We start from the raw sequence: 24,574 nt of genomic DNA on the forward strand, positions 1-24,574 counted from the left end.
CACCTTGAAAGAAAGCAGGAGAATTTCTTTGTTCTAACGAACATCTTTCTTTAAACAAACAAACCAACAAACCCCAAAAATGTAATTCAAAAATCGATGTGTTACAACCGTGGCTAAGTGAAAACATGGAGAATTATTTCCAGCTCCATCTGTACCTCTTTAGAACTGCTGACAGAGTAGTAAATACCACAACAACTTTGGGGACTATATTTCAATGCCAAAACTCCCTGTTCCCTTTGGACAATATTACAAGCACCCTCCAAAACGAACAACCTGCTCTGACTGTGGAAGAATCAGGATGCACATGAAGCACATGAGACTCTTGGGGCTCCTCTCTCACCTGTATTTGTTACTATTTTGGCCTGAGGATTTGTTACTAATGCTCAGCTGATGAAAGGTAACATTGCAGGTCCCTAAGGAGACAACACCTGGGGCCAGAATTTACACTGCACAGGTGGGAGAGAAATCACACAATTGCACTGTGCTGAGCTGGCCTTGCCACCAGGCAGCCTGGAAAGCAGGGCTGGAGACTTGCTGGAATCAGAGAGGAATATTAAAGGGATGAGTAAGGAAAACCAATTTCTCCTCACTTTTGATTTGCTGCCTTGGCTAGAGGACAAGCAGTCATTTTGCATCCACACACTATTTCTGGAGTCAGGCTGCTTGTGATATAAAATGTGCTGATGCACAGGTAACTGATCTAGGAAGAAACATGGGCCCATAAGTGGTCTGAAGAAACATGGGCCCATAAGTGGCCTAAAGAAACAAGTCCCAGAGGAATTTTAAAATAGATGCAGCTGATGAGCTCCACTAGAGCTGCTTCCCCATGGGGAATATAGAGTGCTGTGACCTTCAAGAGCTTGGGCATGGACAACTGTGTCCCCTTGGCACCAAAGCATCAGCACTTTAAAGGCACTAAGACATTATATGTGAGTTATACCTCATCATCCTTTCTTTTTCTTTTCTCAGTACAAGCTGGACTATTTTCCTTCTAATACTGAACTTTGAACACTGATTTCTGTCATTTCTGCTTCACTTTCCAACATCTCTGACATTTCCAGGCACTGATCTTCCTCCCATTGGCTTATCAGTCCTTCCACTCTGCTCATCTTTGTAATTGAAGCTCCAGTGTGTGGGGAAAATGTATCCCCTACATCACTCTGATATTATTTAGAACACTGCTCAGATGTCATCTTCTCATGTTTGCTGGTAGAAGGAGACTGATTAGCTAACTGTGATGCAATTTCAAGAGCTGTTTATCCTGGCATTCCAGGTCACAGTTTTTACCTTCCTCTGCTCAGTGAAATGACACCTTCCTCTTACCTGCAGATAATCTGCCACTGCAGTTTTTCAGGACGCCACTTGGAGTCCCCACTGAAAAAGGATGGCATCACCTTTACAAACATGTAAATCACAACAGTCCCTACCAGGAAAAGTAACACTTTGATTTCCATGAAATGCAGCAAATCACAAGCATAGCAACCACTAAGACTAGAGGAAAAGGACTTGAAAAGAGAAAAGACACCAATTCATACAAATTAACAAACAGAAAAAAAAAACCCAGCCTCACTCCCCTCTCCCTGCTCCATAAAATCTCCACCTAAACAGCTGCCCCCAACCCCAGATTTCACCAGCAGCATTAGCCAGGGCCTTATGCTCTACTTCCCTGGATTTTAGCTCTCATCTCTCAGAGCCCATGCAGTGAACATCCTGAACTGCTTTCCATCCCAAAGGATGCATTCAAGTCTGTCATTACTTATGAAAATTAACAACTTTCTTCTAGGTCAGTTCATGTTTCTTACTATTTATTTTTTTATTCCCTGCACCAGCATGGATTAGGGATGCCTAATAGATCTCCAAACCATGTTTCTTTGCTGGGCAACTCATCACACCAGCCACAGTATGACACACAAACAGCCTGCAAGAAATACACTTTACTTTAGTCTGATCTGATTCTTCCTGGTTTTTATATACAAAGTATGTCCTTACCATTGCAATGGTCCAGTGCTCAGCTAGGTCTTAGTAGAAGAGTAGGGATGAGAAGTTTTGCTCCAGCAGATCAGAGCATCAGCATTTGTTTTCAGCATGTGCTAATGCTCCTGGGAGCTCTCGTTTTACCCAGAGGCAGCAGAAATGCTGCTGCAGCAGTGTGAATATTCCCTGCCAGACAGTTAATCAGGGTCCACAGGGTGCACTGATGCCTCCAGCACACCCAGTTCATATGACAGCATGGCTGACTACAGCACTGGCAAGCTGCAGATCCCATGGTGAAGGTTTTTGAATAAAATATCTGGTGTATCAGATAATTTGAAGGAGTAAATGTGAATAGCAGTAGGTTTGTCTGTGTTACCTGTGAGGTTATTGGAAAGCTCAGGGAAAAAATGGAGAAGCCGGTGAATTTCTGGGACAAAAGTCCATCAGGGGCCATGAGGCTCCCGCAGGTCCTTCTGACAATGTGGGGGCTGTGGAGAGCAAGGTGGGGGGAACATTCTTCATCTTCCTTCAGGACACATCCACACTAAACACCTTAATCCTTCCAGCACATATCCCCTCAACTTGCACATGGATGGTTCTCCCTCTGGCAAGGCAAAGCAAGGCTCAGACACTTGCAGTGAAAGCCCTCTATCAAAAACATAAGTAAACTTTTGTGATAACAAAGGCAGTTCCTTTCTGCTGCCTGCTTGTAGGTAAAAAAGCTGAAGTTTACCTATATCCCCTATTCTATCTGGAGGCTATTGTGGTTCAAATTTATGACAGACTGACTAAATGATCCAGAATGGTGAGGCTGGGGAAGATTGTCCCACCAGTCAAGCCAGCCGTGAATGCCTCTGTGAATCATGAGACTCCAGTGTTCTGCCCACTGAAAGCTCATTCTGGAGGGGCTGCCATGGAGTGCTCCTGTGGCCATAGCAGAGACCAGACCATAGTTCAACCTTTGGTGGGACCAGATGACAAGCTGGGGAGAAATTCTCTTCTACTGGGACCATACCTGCTCAGTTCCCCTTCAGGAGGGATTTCCAGACCTGCCTTCCAACACCAAGGACACACGATGTATGGACTAGAGTAAGGACTAGGAATGACAAAGTCTGGGGAAGGAATGACTGTCCAAAGGGCTGTTACCTTCTGCAAGACCTGCTACAGGAAAAAATGGATGAAAGGCAGTTTGTCAAAAGCAGGCCAAGACAGATTAACCTGTCATCTTCTACAGATGAGACTGTCCAGGCAAAGAGCTGTGGCATTCCTGATCTAGCTGGATCAGAACAGCCAGGATCTGGAAAAATCCAGCAGGAAAACCGCTGTAAAGCTGGAAACCAGGCAGGCAGTGAGCACTGGGAGATGGGGAAAGGAGCACTTCCCACCAGACAGCCAATCTGCCAGCTGGTGCCCTTCAGCCAGCAGGGCTGCAGGGGCCTTTACTGCTCAAAATAATCTGGCAGTGTCTGAGACAACAAGAGAATGACAAATGTATTTGGCAAGTTCCTCTGGCTGACCTGGCTGGAAGGCACCAACCTCCCTATTTCTTTTCTGTATTAGCCACACGTGTTACTTGCTCAGTGCTGACAGGGAGGAAGTTTGATGGAAAGAAAATAAATTAAAATAAAAGGGAGAGAAACCAACCAGAATGGTGGGGTTGGGATCAAAGTGTCCAGCTCAGTATGTCCTCAGAGAAATATTGGTAACATCTTTGGCACAGAGGAGCCCAATTTGTTTATTTGGGACATTTCCCAGTCCAATTGAAGACAACAGGCTGTCATAGGGCAAACCACAGAAAAGTGTTCTTTCCTGAGTGAAATGAAGATGTGTTTGCACATAGGGCTGACCCTCAGGTGGCAGTTCAGGTAGCAGGAGAGGTGGGAGGGCATTTGGTTCAGGGTAGGAGAAGGTGTGTGCAGACCCTGCTCCACACCGCCTCAGACACCATTGAGGCTGAGCCACTGCCAGGACGATGCTCTGGGCTGGCCTGTAGGTCCTGGCAGGTCTGCCCCAACTAAAAGCAAGTGGGTGGCTCACTGGTGCCCCTTGGGTGCTGGCCAGGGGCAGAGGGAGGACGAGTTCTGAAGGAAGAACATGAGGCTGGCACATTTTGGAGAGGGAAGAAGCCAAAGGACTGGCGCTGATGGCAGGCCTGAAACACCATCAGCTGCCTTTGGGGTTTTTGAGGGGCCAGCAAAGTTCCATATCAGAAAAAGGAGCAAACAGGGTGGCAGAAATGGTGGCAGCTGGGCAGACATGGTGACCCTGAAGTACATTGTCTCAGGTCTGGAGCAGAGCAAAGGTTTGCTGCATTTTGCTGCATTGGGTGAGTTGAAGCTCAAGAATGTCTTGCCCCTACAGTAGACTTGGCTGATACTGTACAGGGTATTTCTGTATCACCAGGGTCTTACCCCATGCCAGTAGAGTGTTAGCTCATGAACTAACCCCATTGTCATACAGTTTATATGGATCCAACATCAAGTTATCATCTCTGCTCTCATTTTAGCCTTCAGTGAATATCTACTTCAGGAAAATCAGAATTTTGCTTCTAGGAAGTGATTTGTGCCGTATTTATGCCAGCATACTTTACAGGCATGGTAATTGTTAACATTCCACTTCCCAGGAAATATAAAAAAATGCCTACTCAGACTGCAGTCACATTTACATCCAATTGACCCAATTTTTACATGCTGTCATTTCAAGCTGGAGGCAATGTGCCCCTGCCTGGGAGTCCAAATTTCTTAACATTAACTTGTTCCAATTATTTTTTGCAAATAGAACCTCAGTGTTGAATTCTCTGAATCTATGATGTTTACATTTATGACAAATTCGATTCATTTTTTGCACTAAAATTATTACTATTTTTCATCTTATCTGTAACCTTGTTGTCTGAGGATTTCTCTGTCATTGAGAGCAGGAAGCTCACTTATAGCCCTTCAACAGCAATACCTGCTCTGGTTTTTTTGTTCTTTCTTTTTTCTTTCTTTTTTTTTTTTTTTTTTTAATTTAAGACATGTGTGTAGGCCTCAGACTTGGATAATTAATGGAACTTGCTATGGGATACATTAGGTTTTGCACCAAAGTGATGTGCATATCCCTCTGGTGTACAACTACTTGATGCCAGGCAAAGGACAAATTCATAGTATGAAAATTAGGTTTAGACTTAAAATACATCAAGACATTGTTGCTGACTCAGAAAATCTTTAAGGAACACATCAGAGAGGCTGTGGAAGCATTCTCAGCAGGATCATTACATGCATATTACATGTACATATTCTCACTGGGAACCGTCTCTTGGCAAGTGTCAGAGGAAGGAGCTATGAAGATCTGGATACAGATATTGTTATTTATTAAAGAAACTCCACTGTCCAAGACGAGTTGGACCAGGTTCTGTCATTCTGTGATCTTCTCATCAAGAGCCTGTCTTCAGGATGCCTGAATCCCCTTTCCTCCATGGAGAATATCAGCACTGCAGTGCTTTGCCCAAGCTGCATTTCTGGGCAGAACAGACTGTTCCCATAGACATCCTTCATTCTGCCCTGTCTCGTTCAGCTGGGCTGTGTTTTGCTTCCGGCACCGATAGAATCCAGCCCTGCAGAGATATATGGATACAGAGTAATATGAATAAAGAGTAATATGTAATAATCTGACTAAGGTAAGCCATGCAGACAACAGTGAAATCCACATATCATGTCCAAGACCTGTAAGTAGAGAGCTCTGTGAAAGGACAACTGTCATCAGAGATATGATGTCCTCAGAATAAGTTGAAGTATGCATTTAAATGTCACTATGCTCGCCCAGGGAATGGTTTTCCCTTGCTCCCTTAGCTCAGACTCATGGAGCATCCATGGCCTTACAGTTATTAGTGCTTACCTTCATTCCTCTAGTCATCATTAGCTGTATTTCCCCCCCTTAGGAATCTCCTCGTATTATTTATAGGCGATTTATTCACATAGCTAGGAAGACACAAAAATTTTCTAATTATATCTAGTAACATCACTTTCCAGTTTTCAGTACATTCAGTTTGCCAGACAATGCTTTGCCAAAAACAAGGTTTGCCAGAAATGCTTTGCCCAAAGACAGAGGATGCATCTGCAGCATGCGCTGACCGGACCTTATAAAAGAGTCCTTGGATCTGGGCTGCTCTGTCTGCAGAGGAAATTCATGGTAAGTGCATGTCTGTGGTGGGCAGAAAGGGACATTCCCTCTCCTGCCTTGCTGTCCTGATGTATGTACATGTACCTGGAAGGATTTGATATTTGTATCATAAAGCATGTTGGTATTTTCACTTTGTGACCTGTCTGTGGAATTGTGTGCAGCAATAATGCGAGATCTCATGGTTCTGCTTTACAGCACTGATCACCTCCCAGACTGCAAGGCATCTTCTCATAGCATAAGAGGTAAGAGCCACATTTGCTTGCATTTAAGGGACAGAGAAAGGTGGAAGATTTCTGTAGAACAGGTTTGTTCGTGATGACAAATCACTGTAAAATTTTGTAGGCAATTGCTGTATGTGTTCCTGGCCAGTGCTCTGCTATAACTAATAAAGCATGCTGATGGTTGGGCAGGCTGCTCACAGCTAGCAAATTTTCATAAGTGGCTGTGCTTGAACACACAGCCATTGTGTACTGAAAGGAAATGCTTCTTGGGGATTCCTTATGTTTAATTATGGAACACTGATGTAAATGATCTATTCTGGCATGAAGTCCAGACAGACAGACAGAGGTAGCCAACAGAGAAGAATGTTGCAAAGTCTTACAGACTTGTGAATTGTAATTATTGCTGCATATGAAACTGGCCAAGAAATGTTATGAAAATGCTTTCCAAATGTTGCTCCAGGATTATAATCTGCATGTAGGCCTCCTACTAGTAAACCTGATAAAAATGCAAAATTAGCCATCTAACTAACCAAACAAGGAATCCAGTGGAGATCTTTCAAAATAAGTAGGAAAAAATGATGTATGAGTAGAGGCTGCAATGGTGAGATTTGTCTACCCTGGGATGAAATTAAAAAGTGGTTATCTTATTGTTATCTTTAACAAAAAGAAGATGTTTATATCATAGAAAGAGGCAGAATTCTCAGATGAGAAGCGTGAAAGGCTGAGGGATAAAAACCACAGGTTTCAGCCACAGAAATTTTGATTAGGCAATAAATAGGGGAAAAAATCACCATCAGGGTCATCAGACATTAAACTGGGATGCAAAGGCACTAAGAAATATCTGTTCTTTGACATAATAAAAACTTTTTGGAAAAAGCTGTGGGAACCTGCTTCCAATATTGGCCCTGGTTGCACAGGAAGGTGAACCAAAGAACTACTCAAGATTCTTCCCAAATCACACTTTCTATTACGCTCTTAGGGTCTATCAATCAAGTGTGTGACAAGGAAAAATATAGACTCATTTGTGCAAAATATCTGCTCCTCCACAGCGTTCTCTGCGGACAAGCCCCTCCATAAAGTGCAGCCATGTCTTCGGACGCTGAGATGGCCATCTTTGGGGAGGCGGCTCCTTACCTCCGAAAGTCAGAGAAGGAGAGAATTGAGGCCCAGAACAAACCTTTTGATGCCAAGACATCTGTCTTCGTGGTACATGCAAAGGAATCCTTTGTGAAAGGGACAATCACGGGCAGGGAATCAGGCAAAGTCACTGTCAAGACTGAAGGGGGAGAGGTGAGTCAAAAACAAGGCCGAAGGAAAACATTATCTGAACACTGAGCTTTTCAGAGACACATGTGGATCTTTTGTTTCCTTGACAGACCCTGACTGTGAAAGAAGATCAAATCTTCTCGATGAACCCTCCCAAGTATGACAAAATCGAGGACATGGCCATGATGACCCACCTGCACGAACCCGCTGTGCTGTACAACCTCAAAGAGCGTTACGCAGCCTGGATGATCTACGTAAGTGGCAGCAGCAGCTTCCTCTGGGCAGCCTCAGCAGCTGCTGGGCCAGCCTCAGGGGAAGCCAAGGTGCTGTGTCCCTTCCCTGCAGACCTACTCGGGTCTCTTCTGCGTCACCGTCAACCCCTACAAGTGGCTGCCGGTGTACAACCCCGAGGTGGTGTTGGCCTACCGAGGCAAGAAGCGCCAGGAGGCCCCTCCACACATCTTCTCCATCTCTGACAACGCCTATCAGTTCATGCTGACTGGTGAGTGGCTCTGTCTAGTCTTTAGGGACATTGGACCATTAAATTCTTTTAAGGGATACCCTATCTCAGCAAAGTGAAGAGACTTTTTCAAAGTTTTCTTGGATCTGACATACACATCTGTTGGAGTTTACTATCTTCATAGTTTCTGCACTCAGTGATGTGCTTTGGAGGTTTGCTTCTTTAAGTGAAGCTGACATCAGGCAAAACATTAGACTTACCTGATTATGTTTCATTCTTTCTCTGTTGTTTATTGAGTTTTAAGTACCGTGTTTCTGCCTTGTTCACAGATCGTGAGAACCAGTCCATCCTGATCACGTAGGTACCCCCCTGCGCGGGTCCCTGCGGGGCTGCCCAGTGCCAGGGCACCTCCTGCCTGACCACGCACCCTCTGCTTCTCTCTTGGCTTTGGCAGCGGAGAATCCGGGGCCGGGAAGACTGTGAACACAAAGCGTGTCATCCAGTACTTTGCAACAATTGCAGCCAGTGGAGAGAAGAAGAAGGAGGAGAAGTCATCAGGCAAAATGCAGGTGAGTCAGGAAGGACAGACTGAATTCTAGGCCTGTCATTGCCCTGCCAACCAAACACAGTCACTGAATAATGATGTCCCTGCAGGGAACGCTTGAGGATCAAATCATCAGCGCCAACCCACTGCTGGAGGCCTTTGGAAACGCCAAGACCGTGAGGAACGACAACTCCTCACGCTTTGTGAGTTCTTGCTTTGCATAAGATCTCCCCCCCTCATGGCAACACACTTGATGCCTGAGCAGTTCTTCATGCAAAGGAGATGTCAGCAGAACACATCCTGGCTGACCTGCTGCTGCTTCTGCTTAACAGGGCAAATTCATCAGAATCCACTTTGGTGCCACAGGCAAACTGGCTTCTGCTGACATTGAAACTTGTAAGAGATTCTCCTGGAAGGCTCCCATCCCTTCCCAAATTCCCATCTCCATGTACATTCCCACAAGTGTCTAACTCTTTCTACCTCCTTGGGCAGATCTGCTGGAGAAGTCCAGAGTCACTTTCCAGCTCAAGGCAGAAAGGAGCTACCACATCTTTTATCAGATCATGTCCAACAAGAAGCCAGAGCTAATTGGTAGGAAGTATTATGAATTTTTTGATAAAATCTGAATGTGCTAAATATTTATCTTCATTCTCACACCCAGATACATCCTATTCCTCTTTACAGACATGCTCCTCATCACCACCAACCCATATGACTACCAGTTTGTGAGTCAAGGCGAGGTCACTGTCGCCAGCATTAATGACCAGGAGGAGCTGATGGCTACGGATGTAAGTGTCGCAGAGCATATTGGTGTGGTGAAATTTCCTTGTAATGGCCTGGAGATTTATTTGAGTGATTCTGTTGCCAGAGTGCCATTGACATCCTGGGCTTCACTGCTGATGAGAGAACAGCCATCTACAAGCTGACAGGGGCTGTCATGCACTATGGGAACCTGAAGTTCAAGCAGAAACAACGAGAGGAGCAGGCAGAGCCTGATGGCACCGAAGGTATTGAAGCCTTGTAGAACTCCTAATAACAGATATGGATAGGTGGAAGTTGGCAATCATGTATTTTCCTTCTGTTTACTATCACAAATGCATAAATCTCAGCTTCCAGACTATTTATGCTTCTGAAGTTCCCTTCAAGATATCACAAAATTTCAGTGCTGAGACCAATGGCTACATCTTAGAGGATAGCCACTTTCAGTTATCACTTCTCCCCTGTTTCTTCCTCCCTCTCTCTTTGTGTTCAGTTGCTGACAAGGCTGCCTACCTGATGGGTCTGAACTCAGCAGACCTGCTCAAGGCCCTCTGCTACCCCCGAGTCAAGGTGGGGAATGAATACGTGACCAAGGGCCAAACTGTGCAGCAGGTAACAACAGCCACTTGGTGACTGGGAACCTCTGACTTGATTTACTCTCTCCCTTTGGGCACTATTTTCCTTCTGCTCTGTTCTCCTTTGGTTTAGGTATACAATTCAGTGGGTGCCCTGGCAAAGGCTGTCTATGAGAAGATGTTCCTGTGGATGGTTGTTCGCATCAACGAACAGCTGGACACGAAGCAGCCCAGGCAGTACTTCATTGGTGTCCTGGACATTGCTGGCTTTGAGATCTTTGATGTAAGGATTTCAGGTTTGAGGGCTGCTCTTGAAGGGAAAGATTGTTATATCAGAGGACTTGCAAGTCATATTCCTCTGAAGGTTTAACATGCTAGTCATTTGTGATTTTATGTAGGAAAAAACCCAGTCATTTTCTTTTCTAACAGAAAACAAAATCCTCAAAAGCTCCATCAGTACAAGCACAGAGTCATGTTGTTTGTGCATAAGCAGCAAATAGAATTTTTTACATTGTAATATTACAACTGTTTGGCCTTAATGTTAAAGATTAAATAACCCAAAATAATTCCAATAAATTTATAAAAGGGCTTCTGGAGCAGAGCTAGGAGATGCATTGGCAAATATATAATGAGTTAAAGATGTTCAAAATGTTTAAAGAACAAAGAAAGGAATAGTTATTTGTTTAATCAGAGATATCAAGGGCTTTCAATTTGGAGACAAGAGCAAGCACTCATCTTGTTTGCTGAATAAAAAAATGCCAAAGTGTTTTATTAATCTTAGGATATTCAATAAAAAATCTGCTCCAAAAAAATTCCCTCATTTTCATTAAGTAGGTATTTCTTTCTGGAGCTGCATATAGTTTCTTCTGTTATGCTGTGGTCCTCATAATACAGTTATGATTTATCTGGAGAGATTTATACAGGGTGGAGAATGATGAAGAATTTTGCACATTGATGAGGGTTGGTTCTTGTGGATTTTTCCTCTGAGCAGTTCAACAGCCTGGAGCAGCTGTGCATCAACTTCACCAATGAGAAACTGCAACAGTTCTTCAACCACCACATGTTCGTGCTGGAGCAGGAGGAGTACAAGAAGGAGGGCATTGAATGGACATTCATTGACTTTGGCATGGACCTGGCTGCCTGCATTGAGCTCATTGAGAAGGTATTTCTGTAATTCACAGTGTGAGGAATTTTCAGAAATGCAGTCATTTTATGTATTTTTAAATGCAGCTTAAAATTGTAAATATGATACTGAAGATACATCAGTTTGTATTATTTTAGATTTGTTGAACAGAACAATCCCTGAGAGCAGTAATATTGTCCCACTCAGGAAGTTATTTCATCTCTGAGTCTTTCTACCTTTTCACCTTATCTTCCCTCCTTCCTTGTGATTTCTCCCAGCCCATGGGCATTTTCTCCATCCTGGAAGAGGAGTGCATGTTCCCCAAGGCAACTGACACCTCTTTCAAGAACAAGCTCTATGACCAGCACCTGGGCAAGTCCAGCAACTTCCAGAAGCCCAAGCCAGGCAAAGGCAAGGCTGAGGCCCACTTCTCCCTGGTGCACTATGCTGGAACAGTGGACTACAACATCAATGGGTGGCTGGAGAAGAACAAGGACCCTCTGAATGAAACTGTCATTGGGCTGTACCAGAAATCTTCTGTGAAGACCCTGGCTTTACTCTTTGCCTCTGCTGGAGGAGAGGCAGGTCAGTTCTCTGCAATTCATCTCTTTGATGCATGGTGGTTGGTCCCCAAAGCAACAGATGTCTCTTTATCTTTACTTTATCAGAGGCTAGTGGTGGTGGTGGTGGTGGCAAGAAGGGAGGCAAGAAGAAGGGTTCTTCTTTCCAGACCGTCTCAGCTCTTTTCCGGGTACGTAAACACCTTTTCTTTTCATATATGCAGAGAATTATTCTGTATTTTTAGATGGGTCAGACAAACAAAAAAAAAAAAAGCAAAAAACCCCCCAACAATCAACCAACCAACCAACCAACCAACAAAAAAATATTATAACTTTAACTTGTCTTTAGACTGCTATTGGAAAAAAAAATCTTATGGAATGAAAAATAGCACTGTAAAAACCTAAACTTACACTTAATATAAACATAAAATTGTGTCATAAAACATGTGCACTTTTTAGCCTTCATTAGGTTGAGGGTAAGTTTTTTTGTCCTACAAGGTGAGGTTTAATGCTGGGAATCAGAAGGAACTGAGCAATTGATTCAGGCATGCTCAGCTGACAATTTTCAGCCCAGTGTATCTCCATTGATCAATCTTTCATGTTAAATTCAAGGAATGCAACAGGTTATTTTTTCCATGTTTCTTGTAAACCCACACTAAATCATGATCCCACAGGAGAATCTGAACAAGCTGATGACCAATCTGCGGAGCACTCACCCCCACTTTGTGCGCTGCATCATCCCCAATGAGACTAAAACACCTGGTAAGAACCCCAAGCTGAAAGATCCCTGCTCTGATACATCCATTCCCCTCTGCACTGCAATCTGTGCCCCTCATTTGTGCTCTGCATTGCCAGGTGCCATGGAGCACGAGCTGGTGCTGCACCAGCTGCGCTGTAACGGCGTGCTGGAAGGGATCAGGATCTGCAGGAAAGGGTTCCCCAGCAGAGTCCTCTATGCTGACTTCAAACAGAGGTGAGAGCTATAAAATGAAGAGATAGGTCAGCTGTCCTCACCAATTGCTCTCCATCACACAGCTGAGCTTTGCCAGGGTCTTTAAGTATGGAGAGATGAAATTCCAACTTCCTCAGCCTGGTTCTGCTGCAAACACAGCTCTTGCTTTCAGTGAAGAGAACTTTCTTATGACTGGACATTGTCTTCCTCCTGTTTCCTCCAATTCCACAGATACAAGGTGCTTAATGCCAGTGCCATCCCTGAGGGACAGTTCATCGATAGCAAGAAGGCTTCTGAGAAGCTTCTTAGTTCAATCGATGTGGATCACACCCAGTACAAATTTGGACACACCAAGGTACAAACCCCCCCATTCACTGCCTGCCTGGGCTTTGCTCTCTCTACCTGACAGTGATGAGCTGCAACGTTCCCTCTCTCAAGGTGTTCTTCAAAGCTGGGCTGATAGGGCTCCTGGAGGAGATGAGAGATGAGAAGCTGGCACAGCTCATCACCCGCACCCAGGCCATGTGCAGGGGCTACCTGGCGAGGGTGGAGTACCAGAGAAGGGTAGAGCGCAGGTACACCTTCCTCTTCTTCAGTTAAAGTCATTTTGCTCATGGAAAAGTGTTGACACTTGTCAGACTGAAAATATTCATTGTACATTTTAATTATGCCTCAGGGAGTCCATCTTCTGTATTCAGTTCAATATTCGTTCATTCATGAATGTCAAACACTGGTCATGGATGAAGCTGTTCTTCAAGATCAAGCCCTTGCTGAAGAGTGCAGAGTCTGAGAAGGAAATGGCCAACATGAAGCAAGAATTTGAGAAAACCAAGGAAGAGCTTGTGAAATCTGAGGCAAAGCGGAAGGAGATTGAAGAGAAAATGGCATCTCTAATGAAGGAGAAAAATGACCTGCAGCTCCAAGTGCAATCTGTAAGTATCGTTAGTGTGTTTGTTCAAGGTATCCTCACAGCACATAACTCTCATGTTACACATTGTCTGAGAAAATATTTTGCTATGAATATTGCAAGGTAGAAATCAGACCACTGAATTTCACCATTATAATAGGAGGTTCTAGCTTGGGAATGATTTTGAAGCATGTATGCACATTGGTCTGTTTCTCCAGGCTCACAATATAACATCCAGTGTAGTCACTGGAGGTTGAGAAATTAGTTAGCAGCGTCTGTGGAGCAATTCATTTGACAACTTTCTCTGGTTTCAGTCAGTTGCCCAAAGACCTCTATGCCATTTTTTATGATATGTGTTATGTCACTTGTCTTTCTGCAATCATTTTCCAGGAGGACACAAAAACCCTCTTCATTCTTTTCCAACCCTATGTGTACCTACTAAGTCCATTGGGGATCAAGGGATTGGTCAATATTTAAACATTACCTTCTGTATTTAAATGTTTGCTATACAGATTCAAAATAAACTCAGGTTCAAATTGAAACCTCTGATTGCACCTAGACTATATATCAACTTATCTTACTCAAAGAAAATTATTTCAAAGTCAGTCTTGCCAAGAAAAGCTTATGAAAACATAAAGAAAAAAAATCTCTCCACATTTATATTCAATACTTAACTTTGACAGAAAGTAATCTAAACTCTTGAAAATAAAAGTACTGCTGGATATTTTCATCTTATGCATAAGAAAAATAGGAGGGAATAAGTGATGAGAGCAAAAAAAATGAGACAGAATAAAAACCTACTCTGATTTAAAAGAGTCTGTGAAAAAAAAAAACTTTCTAGAAAAAAACAAAAAAGAATAATTCCATGTTTCTTTTCCTCAGTGAGAAATACCATTTCTCTATTCACCTTTTGCAAACAGTTGTGATTATTAAACAAATGAATGTTTCTCTACTAGGAAGCAGATGCTTTGGCTGATGCAGAGGAAAGGTGTGACCAGCTCATCAAAAACAAAATCCAGCTGGAAGCCAAAATTAAGGAAGTGACTGAAAGGGCAGAGGAGGAAGAGGAAATTAATGCTGAGCTGACAGCCAAGAAGAGGAAGCTGGAGGATGAATGTTCAGAGCTGAAGAAAGATATTGATGACCTTGAGCTAACACTGGCCAAGGTGGAGAAGGAAAAACATGCCACTGAAAACAAGGTATGAGGTAGAACCAGTCACTCGCACTCCAGAAAAGAGCCCTGTGCTATTACAGGACTTCTATAGCTGCTTCCTTTATTTATATTTGGTCCCTTCTTCTCAAAGGTGAAAAACCTGACTGAGGAGATGGCAGCTCTGGACGAGACCATTGCCAAGCTGACAAAGGAGAAGAAAGCCCTCCAAGAGGCCCATCAGCAGACCCTGGATGACCTGCAGGCAGAGGAAGACAAAGTCAATACTCTGACCAAGGCCAAGATCAAGCTGGAACAGCAAGTGGATGATGTAAGCACACAGACATAGAGCAGGAACAGGGCAGGTATGGAGTCCAACGTGGCTGGCAGAGCCCTGATGGTCTTGTTGTGTTTAGCTGGAAGGGTCCCTGGAGCAAGAGAAGAAACTGCGCATGGACCTGGAGAGAGCGAAGAGGAAACTGGAAGGAGACCTGAAGCTGGCCCAGGACAGCATCATGGATTTGGAGAATGATAAGCAGCAGCTGGATGAGAAACTGAAGAAGTAAGTGTGGTTCTGGGGCACCTGAGTGCTGGGCTGCAGCAGTTGTCTTGGTTCTTGGAGCTCTAACATGGTTCACTTGTCCCAAAGGAAAGATTTTGAAATCAGCCAGATCCAGAGTAAAACCGAGGATGAACAAGCCCTGGGCATGCAACTTCAGAAGAAGATCAAGGAGCTGCAGGCAAGTCTCTGTTCCTTGCCCTGCCTTGCTCAGCTGAGCTCAGGCAGGAGGAGGGCACGGCTGTGAAGGGTCCCTGCTGTTCTGCAGGCCCGCATTGAGGAGCTGGAGGAGGAAATTGAGGCAGAGCGAACCTCTCGCGCTAAAGCAGAGAAGCATCGCGCTGACCTGTCCAGGGAGCTGGAGGAGATCAGCGAGCGCCTGGAAGAAGCAGGAGGGGCCACAGCAGCTCAGATTGATATGAACAAGAAGCGTGAGGCAGAGTTCCAGAAGATGCGCCGTGACCTGGAAGAGGCCACGCTGCAGCACGAAGCCACGGCTGCCGCCCTGCGCAAGAAGCACGCGGACAGCACAGCTGAGCTGGGCGAGCAGATCGACAACCTGCAACGCGTGAAGCAGAAGCTGGAGAAGGAGAAGAGTGAGCTGAAGATGGAGATTGATGACTTGGCCAGCAACATGGAGTCTGTCTCCAAAGCCAAGGTACACAATTATAGTTTCATTGACCCAGTAGAATACAAGACAATCCTTCCTCCTTGCCTTCTTTAATGCATGGATGGTTAACTCATCCCTTTCCACCTTCATAAACACAGGCTAACCTGGAGAAGATGTGCCGCACTCTGGAAGATCAGCTGAGTGAGATTAAGTCCAAGGAAGAAGAGCATCAGCGCATGATCAACGACCTCAATGCTCAAAGAGCTCGTCTGCAGACAGAGTCAGGTGAGACACCCTCATCTACATGTGCAGATCAATAATATTGCAGGGTTATTAATTATATATTAATATATTAATATATTAATTATATAATTTCAGCATGGACTAAAAATTATCTGGTTTTCGATCTCCAAATTTTTTTAGCATCAACATGAATGGCCTTAAAACTCTTGTGTATCTGCAAATTTTCTCAGGTGAATATTCACGTCAGGTGGAAGAGAAAGATGCTTTGATTTCTCAGCTGTCAAGAGGCAAACAGGCTTTCACCCAGCAGATTGAGGAACTCAAGAGGCATCTGGAGGAAGAGATAAAGGTGATTCCTTCTCTCAGAGGTGCTCCAAACACTTATGTGACTACTGTACTATATGACGAGACAGGGAAAAAAATCTCATGTAATTTGGTGCAAGGCATCTCATGCAAACTTTTACCTCCAGTTTATCCATTATTCCATTTATTCAGTCCCAACTTCTTTCCTCATTGATTGCATGGTTGTCTGTGTGCATAGAGGCATGATCCATAGTGTCCCATTACTATTCAGTCAGATTTCCTGGGATCTTTATGCTCCATGACCCAATACCCTTGTTGCTGCAGGCCAAGAGTTCCCTGGCCCACGCCCTGCAGTCCGCTCGCCACGACTGTGACTTGCTCCGGGAACAATATGAGGAGGAGCAGGAGGCCAAGGGGGAGCTGCAGCGAGCCCTGTCCAAGGCCAACAGTGAAGTGGCCCAGTGGAGAACCAAATACGAGACGGACGCGATTCAGCGCACAGAGGAGCTTGAGGAGGCCAAGTACGTGGGGGAAGTGAGGAAGACTAGCAGAGATTAAGACCAGAAATGCCTGGAGACCACTGTGACATTATTGGGAAGACATCAGTGTTCTGCTTGGGGTTGGGGCAAAAGGAGAATAGCAATTAAATTCTATACTGCCTGTGGTGTGGAGAAAAAATCACAGGCAAACCTGTAGAAGACAGGGACTGGCAGAGAGACAGGGAAAAGCTCATCAACCACATGCCCCAACTTTCCCTTTTCTCTTAAACCATGAGCTATGTTTAACACAGGAAGAAGCTGGCCCAGCGCCTACAGGATGCAGAGGAGCATGTTGAGGCTGTCAATGCCAAATGTGCCTCCCTGGAAAAGACAAAGCAGAGGCTGCAGAATGAAGTGGAGGACCTGGTGATTGACGTGGAGAGATCCAATGCTGCCTGTGCTGCTCTGGATAAGAAGCAGAAGGGCTTTGACAAGGTCTTTTGGCCTTCAGCACCAGCACTCCTGGCCAGAGCAGGGCCCCGTGATGGCCACAGCCCTACTCACCCCCCGTTTCTCTTCAGATCCTGGCAGAATGGAAGCAGAAGTATGAGGAAACGCAGGCTGAGCTGGAGGCCTCGCAGAAGGAGTCGCGCTCTCTGAGCACGGAGCTGTTCAAGATGAAGAATGCCTATGAGGAGTCCTTGGACCACCTGGAAACAATGAAGCGGGAGAACAAGAACTTGCAGCGTAAGTCCCTGGCCCTCTGCTCCTCCCTGGCCTTTCTCACAAGCTTGTCTGCCTGCCACACTTAACAGCTCTGGGCCTGCTATGATAAGATCTTGCCTGGCACATTGATGCACCAGAGCCTTTCTCCATTCAGCTCTCTGCCTGACCATGGCGCTTTTCTCCCTTCCTTTCAGAGGAGATTTCCGACCTCACGGAGCAGATTGCGGAGGGAGGAAAGGCGATTCATGAGCTGGAGAAAGTCAAGAAGCAGATTGAGCAGGAGAAATCTGAACTTCAAGCCTCCCTGGAGGAAGCTGAGGTAAAGCCTTCTGTCGTTACCTGATTTGTTGCAACACAGCTCGGCAACTTCAGATAACATTTAAATAATTCTATGCTCTGAGAATAGAGCAGAGGCATAGGAAGCAGCTTTTCTTCACACCAGTAAAATCTTTGAAAACCACAGGTATTCTTTTTTCTTTTTCTTTCAATCACAGACCTGTGGTTATACATTATTCTTTGTAAAAACAATTCATGCAAAGTTGTTGATGTTGCTATTTTTTATAGTTAATTGGATTTTATACTTTTTTGAGGCCTCCCTGGAACATGAGGAGGGGAAGATCCTGCGCCTGCAGCTTGAGCTCAACCAAGTGAAGGCTGAGATTGACAGGAAGATAGCAGAGAAAGATGAGGAGATTGACCAGATGAAGAGAAACCACCTGCGTGTCGTGGAGTCCTTGCAAAGCAGCTTGGATGCTGAGATCAGGAGCAGGAATGAAGCCCTGAGGCTGAAGAAGAAGATGGAGGGAGACCTGAATGAAATGGAGATCCAGCTGAGCCATGCCAATCGCTTGGCTGCAGAGGCACAGAAGAACCTGAGGAACACCCAGGCTGTGCTCAAGGTATGGCATTACAGACCAGGTGCTCATGGGTTCCTTCCACAGCTGCAAATATTTCTCTTCTACTGTTCTATCTTTTCCATAATAATATGGAAATGGAAAAAAAGTAAATAGGAAGGATATGCCTCCCAATCTCTCTTTTCTCTCTTTCCAGGACACCCAGATACACTTGGATGATGCTCTCAGGACACAGGATGACCTGAAGGAGCAGGTGGCCATGGTGGAGCGCAGAGCAAACCTGCTGCAGGCTGAAGTTGAGGAGCTCCGGGCAGCCCTGGAGCAGACGGAGCGGTCGAGGAAATTGGCTGAGCAGGAGCTTCTGGATGCAAGTGAGAGAGTTCAGCTCCTCCACACTCAGGTAAATTCTAGAATTGAAGACATATAACACCTACAGTATTTAGAGAATTTAAGGTAACAATAGGTCTGTTTTCCTTTTTTATTGAAATACAACAGATAGTCTTTGGCAGTCTACCATTGCCATTTATCAGTTATTTGTATTCTTCATAAGAAACTGTAACAAAACCATAATTAAAAACAGGTAATTTGATTTTTCTAAGAATCGTGTCAAGCACCTGGAAAAAAAAAAACTTTTTCCCATTGCACAGAACACCAGCCTGATCAATACCAAGAAGAAGCTGGAAACCGACATTGCCCAGATCCAGGGTGAAATGGAGGATACCATCCAGGAAGCCCGCAATGCTGAGGAGAAGGCCAAGAAGGCCATCACAGATGTGAGTTGGACGCTCCTGGCATTGCTGATGGTGAATGTAGTCTCCCCAGAATATCTCCAGTCCCAAAATGGCTTTGACCCTTTGCTCTGATCAGGCGGCCATGATGGCAGAAGAGCTGAAGAAGGAGCAGGACACCAGTGCCCACCTGGAGAGGATGAAGAAGAACCTGGACCAGACAGTGAAGGACCTGCAGCACCGTCTGGAAGAGGCCGAGCAGCTGGCACTGAAGGGAGGGAAGAAGCAGATCCAGAAGCTGGAGGCCAGGGTGTGTAGGGCTGGGGCTGTGCCTGAGTGAGCGTGTCCCTCCTTGGAGAGACATTGCCAGGGCAGCTGCAGGGCTGGGCTTGTCCTTGCAGGTGCGGGAGCTGGAAGGGGAGGTTGATGCTGAGCAGAAGCGCAGCGCTGAAGCCGTGAAGGGTGTGCGCAAGTACGAGCGCAGGGTGAAGGAACTCACCTACCAGGTAAGGCAGGAGCTCTCCTTGGGCTGATGCACCCTTATTCCACCAATCAAAAGAGATTCTCATGGGTGGCAAGGATAAATGCTATATTGTGGTGTGCAGAAAGCAATAATTCACTCTTTCCACTTTGCCAACACTCTAGTCTGAGGAAGACAGGAAGAATATTCTCAGGCTGCAGGATCTGGTGGACAAGCTGCAAATGAAAGTGAAATCCTACAAGAGACAAGCTGAGGAAGCTGTGAGTATTGCTCAGGGAAATAAAAAGCATTGCTTCCTCTGAGTGTCACACAGGTGTCCAGGAGAGGAATGTCAGAAGTTTTGAAAATGTCAAAAATCATCTGCTGAGGAGGGGAACTGTGTCATCGAGATATACTCCCCCAGCACATGAACACTAAACAAGTGGGAGAATAAGTACAGAAATGACAAATTGAAATTATGAAATTGCTCCTCACATGGAGCAAGGACACCAGGATACCGTCCTGGTGAAGCTTGTCCCAGTAGGGTCCTGTGAAGGGGAGGATGAGGAGCTCTGTGTGAGGCTGATGTGTGAGCAGCGGCGGGAGGGTGATGGAGATTTGCAGCCCCACAAGGCTGACTTGCAGCAGGAGTGAAAGCCCTGCTCTGTGTTCCTGAGCCCGGATTTCCTCTGCTCTCACAGGAGGAGCTGTCCAATGTCAACCTGTCCAAGTTCCGCAAGATCCAGCACGAGCTGGAGGAGGCCGAGGAGCGGGCTGACATTGCCGAGTCACAGGTCAACAAGCTCCGAGTGAAGAGCCGCGAGTTTCACAGCAAGAAAATAGCAGAGGAAGAGTGAGAATTGCAGGAGGCAGCAAAGTGACACAAGGGCTGCACAAAATGTGAGCCCTTTGTCACTTCTTTCTGCAACAAGGCTTTATATATTAGTCAATGTCTAAAGACAAAGACCGTAGATTCCTTTGCATGAAAAGCAGTAGCTACATTTTAGTTCTGCAGTTATTTGGGTGTTGACTGTGTTCTAACAATTAATATTCAGGAGTAAACTCCTGAGTTTTCTGGAGTAAAATTCAGAAACTCCAGTACTCCAACTACAGTAAGAGTAATTGGCATGAAAGCAAACAAAAATTTTTAATCTTTACTACAGTGTTTCCTAGAAATGGAATTGTGATTTAAAGTTAGAATAAATAAATATTAAATAAATAATGCTTTTTAGGATGAGAAATTTTAAGCCTGTGTTTTACAAATTTACAAGCATACATATCAAAAAGAAACTGCTTTTATTTTTTAACACTGGACTTGAGAGCAACTCTGTTAACAGGACACCACAAAGAAATCTCCAAGTCTTGCACCATGAGAATATGGAGAAGCTCTTAACATGGTGTTTCCACTCTGCCAAACAGTGCTTCCTTTCTTCCTTTTGCAGCAGTGCATGAGCTGTGTTGTATAAGGAACCTGAAAACTGGATGGGAAAAAGTAGCTGCTAGACCCTGGTTTTTGTTTATTCATCCCACATGGGCTAACACTGCAGAATATAATGCATGAGCAGGACAAAAATGGGGAAAAGCTGACCACGAGGAAGAGCAAGGCAGCAAGGATGTTTCCCATTCCCAGCCATTCTCATTCAGTGCCCAGTGCGGGCTGAGCAGGTGGTGAGTCTGGAGAGCACAGGTACCTCCAACCCTGAAGCAAAGAGATCAGTGCCCACTGGGACATCACACTGCCAGTGAGATTGGAGCTTCCTTTGTCTGGAATAGGTGTTTAGAGGCAACCTGCACAGCAAGAGGCAGCTTAACACACCATTCACCAGACCCTGGCACATCAGGAAGCTGCCGAGGGAAGATTCTACAAGCAGATGTGGGGAACAGTAAATGAGACTTGGCTTTGACTACAGGGACACTTACAGGTCTCTCAAGGTCCCTGCTATCTCTACACCTCTCCATTTACAGGGAGTACTCCAAAGAGCTGTGAAATGGCTGGGGAAGGCAGCTGGAGGTATTGCACAGTCTTTTGCACTGACCACAGCAGTCAGTGTGTTTGCAGCAACAGCGTTCAGAACTGGGAGGTCCTCCTCCTCCCAAACACACTGAGGTTTACACCCATAGAATCCTTCCATGTTGCAACCAAATAAGGAAGTAGTTGGCTAGGCAGCAGCTAAATATATTTCAGGAAAAGATGATGCCCTGGCTTGACTCTTATGTCACTGTAAGTGATGCTCTTCAGAGACATCATCTCTATGTGCGAAGCTGTGAAAACTTCATCAGTGCCAGCGATATCTGGGCAACAAGGAAAAGAAACCTTGGGTACCTTTATAGACCTGCTGACAGAGTAGTAAATACCACAACAGCTTTGGGGACTATATTTCAATGCCAAAGCTCCCTGTTCCCTTTGGACAATATTACAAGCACCCTCCAAAACAAACAAGCTGCTCTGACTGTGGAAGAATCAGGATGCACATGAAGCACCTGAGACTCTTGGGGCTCCTCTCTCTCTCACCTGTAAGAAATTCTGGCCTGAGGATTTGTTACTAATGCTCAGCTGATGAAAGGTAACATTGCAGGTCCCTAAGGAGACAACACCTGGGGCCAGAATTTACACTGCACAAGTGGGAGAGGGAGAGAAATCGCACACATTGAACAGTGCTGAGCTGGCCTTGCCACCAGGCAGCCTGGACAGCAGGGCTGGAGACTTGTTGGAATCAGAGAGGAATATTAAAGGGATGAGTAAGGAAAACCAATTTCTCCTCACTTTTGATTTGCTGCCTTGGCTGGAGGACAAGCAGTCATTTTGCATCAACACACTATTTCTGGAGTCAGGCTGCTTGTGATATAAAATGTGCTGATGCACAGGTAACTGATCTAGGAAGAAACATGGGCCCATAAGTGGTCTGAAGAAACAAGTCTCAGAGAAGGTTTAAAATAGATGCAACTGATGAGTTCCACTAGAGCTGCTGCCCCATGCAGACTGTGGAGTACTCTGACTTTAAACAGCTTGGGCATGGACAACTGTGTCCCCTGGGCACAAAAGTATCAGCACTTTTGGGGGCCCTAAGACATTTTATGTGAGTCTTACTTCATCATCCTTTCTTTTTCTTTTCTCAGTACAAGCTGGACTTTTTTTCCTTCTAATACTGAACTTTGAACACTGATTTCTGTTATTTCTGCTTCACTTTCCAACATCTCTGACATTTCCAGGCACTGATCTTCCTCCCATTGGCTTATCAATCCTTCCACTCTGCTCATCTTCTCTGTAATTGAAGCTCCAGTGTGTGGGGAAAATGTATCCCCTACATCACTCTGATATTATTTAGAACACTGCTCAGATGTCATCTTCTCATGTTTGCTGGTAGAAGGAGACTGATTAGCTAACTGTGATGCAATTTCAAGAGCTGTTTATCCTGGCATTCCAGGTCACAGTTTTTACCTTCCTCTGCTCAGTGAAATGACACCTTCCTCTTACCTGCAGATAATCTGCCACTGCAGTTTTTCAGGACGCCACTTGGAGTCCCCACTGAAAAAGGATGGCATCACCTTTACAAACATGTAAATCACAACAGTCCCTAAAAGGAAAAGTAACACTTTGATTTCCATGAAATGCAGCAAATCACAAGCATAGCAACCACTAAGACTAGAGGAAAAGGACTTGAAAAGAGAAAAGACACCAATTCATACAAATTAACAAACAGAAAAAAAAAAACCCAGCCTCACTCCCCTCTCCCTGCTCCATAAAATCTCCACCTAAACAGCTGCCCCCAACCCCAGATTTCACCAGCAGCATTAGCCAGGGCCTTATGCTCTACTTCCCTGGATTTTAGCTCTCATCTCTCAGAGCCCATGCAGTGAACATCCTGAACTGCTTTCCATCCCAAAGGATGCATTCAAGTCTGTCATTACTTATGAAAATTAACAACTTTCTTCTAGGTCAGTTCATGTTTCTTACTATTTATTTTTTTATTCCCTGCACCAGCATGGATTAGGGATGCCTAATAGATCTCCAAACCATGTTTCTTTGCTGGGCAACTCATCACACCAGCCACAGTATTCCACACAAACAGCCTGCAAGAAATACACTTTACTTTAGTCTGATCTGATTCTTCCTGGTTTTTATATACAAAGTATGTCCTTACCATTGCAATGGTCCAGTGCTCAGCTAGGTCTTAGTAGAAGAGTAGGGATGAGAAGTTTTGCTCCAGCAGATCAGAGCATCAGCATTTGTTTTCAGCATGTGCTAATGCTCCTGGGAGCTCTCGTTTTACCCAGAGGCAGCAGAAATGCTGCTGCAGCAGTGTGAATATTCCCTGCCAGACAGTTAATCAGGGTCCACAGGGTGCACTGATGCCTCCAGCACACCCAGTTCATATGACAGCATGGCTGACTACAGCACTGGCAAGCTGCAGATCCCATGGGAAAGGTTTTTGAATAAAATATCTGGTGTATCAGATAATTTGAAGGAGTAAATGTGAATAGCAGTAGGTTTGTCTGTGTTACCTGTGAGGTTATTGGAAAGCTCAGGGAAAAATGGAGAAGCCGGTGAATTTCTGGGACAAAAGTCCATCAGGGGCCATGAGGCTCCCGCAGGTCCTTCTGACAACGTGGGGGCTGTGGAGAGCAAGGTGGGGGAAACATTCTTCATATTCCTTCAGGACACATCCACACTAAACACCTTAATCCTTCCAGCACATATCCCCTCAACTTGCACATGGATGGTTCTCCCTCCGGCAAGGCAAAGCAAGGCTCAGACACTTGCAGTGAAAGCCCTCCATCAAAAACATAAGTAAACTTTTGTGATAACAAAGGCAGTTCCTTTCTGCTGCCTGCTTGTAGGTAAAAAAGCTGAAGTTTACCTATATCCCCTATTCTATCTGGAGGCTATTGTGGTTCAAATTTATGACAGACTGACTAAATGATCCAGAATGGTGAGGCTGGGGAAGATTGTCCCACCAGTCAA

At 45.0% G+C, this 24,574-nt stretch overlaps 1 protein-coding gene across 2 annotated transcripts; it reads left to right on the forward strand.

Moving 5' to 3' along the window:
- Positions 1 to 7,439: 7,439 nt before the first annotated feature.
- Positions 7,440 to 20,468, forward strand: LOC136566479 (myosin heavy chain, skeletal muscle, adult-like). Of its 2 annotated transcripts, none has more exons than XM_066565637.1 (38): positions 7,440 to 7,643; positions 7,730 to 7,873; positions 7,965 to 8,121; positions 8,409 to 8,436; positions 8,534 to 8,648; positions 8,734 to 8,826; positions 8,956 to 9,019; positions 9,116 to 9,214; positions 9,308 to 9,411; positions 9,492 to 9,630; positions 9,876 to 9,994; positions 10,091 to 10,240; positions 10,949 to 11,119; positions 11,359 to 11,669; positions 11,756 to 11,831; positions 12,315 to 12,402; positions 12,496 to 12,613; positions 12,824 to 12,947; positions 13,031 to 13,167; positions 13,269 to 13,524; positions 14,456 to 14,698; positions 14,804 to 14,980; positions 15,066 to 15,211; positions 15,299 to 15,389; positions 15,477 to 15,866; positions 15,977 to 16,103; positions 16,292 to 16,410; positions 16,689 to 16,885; positions 17,155 to 17,338; positions 17,425 to 17,590; positions 17,764 to 17,888; positions 18,160 to 18,468; positions 18,620 to 18,823; positions 19,071 to 19,196; positions 19,291 to 19,461; positions 19,553 to 19,657; positions 19,797 to 19,892; positions 20,313 to 20,468. In XM_066565637.1, exons 1-38 carry the CDS (start codon positions 7,440 to 7,442, stop codon positions 20,466 to 20,468), a joined length of 5,829 nt encoding a protein of 1,942 aa, XP_066421734.1. The 2 variants fall into 2 exon arrangements, with proteins under 2 accessions (XP_066421734.1, XP_066421731.1); XM_066565634.1 differs by having other exon boundaries at positions 11,359 to 11,665; positions 11,749 to 11,831.
- Positions 20,469 to 24,574: the final 4,106 nt, after the last annotated feature.

This window comes from Molothrus aeneus, chromosome 25 (genome assembly GCF_037042795.1).
Source record: "Molothrus aeneus isolate 106 chromosome 25, BPBGC_Maene_1.0, whole genome shotgun sequence".
In the NCBI taxonomy this organism is placed as follows: domain Eukaryota; kingdom Metazoa; phylum Chordata; class Aves; order Passeriformes; family Icteridae; genus Molothrus; species Molothrus aeneus.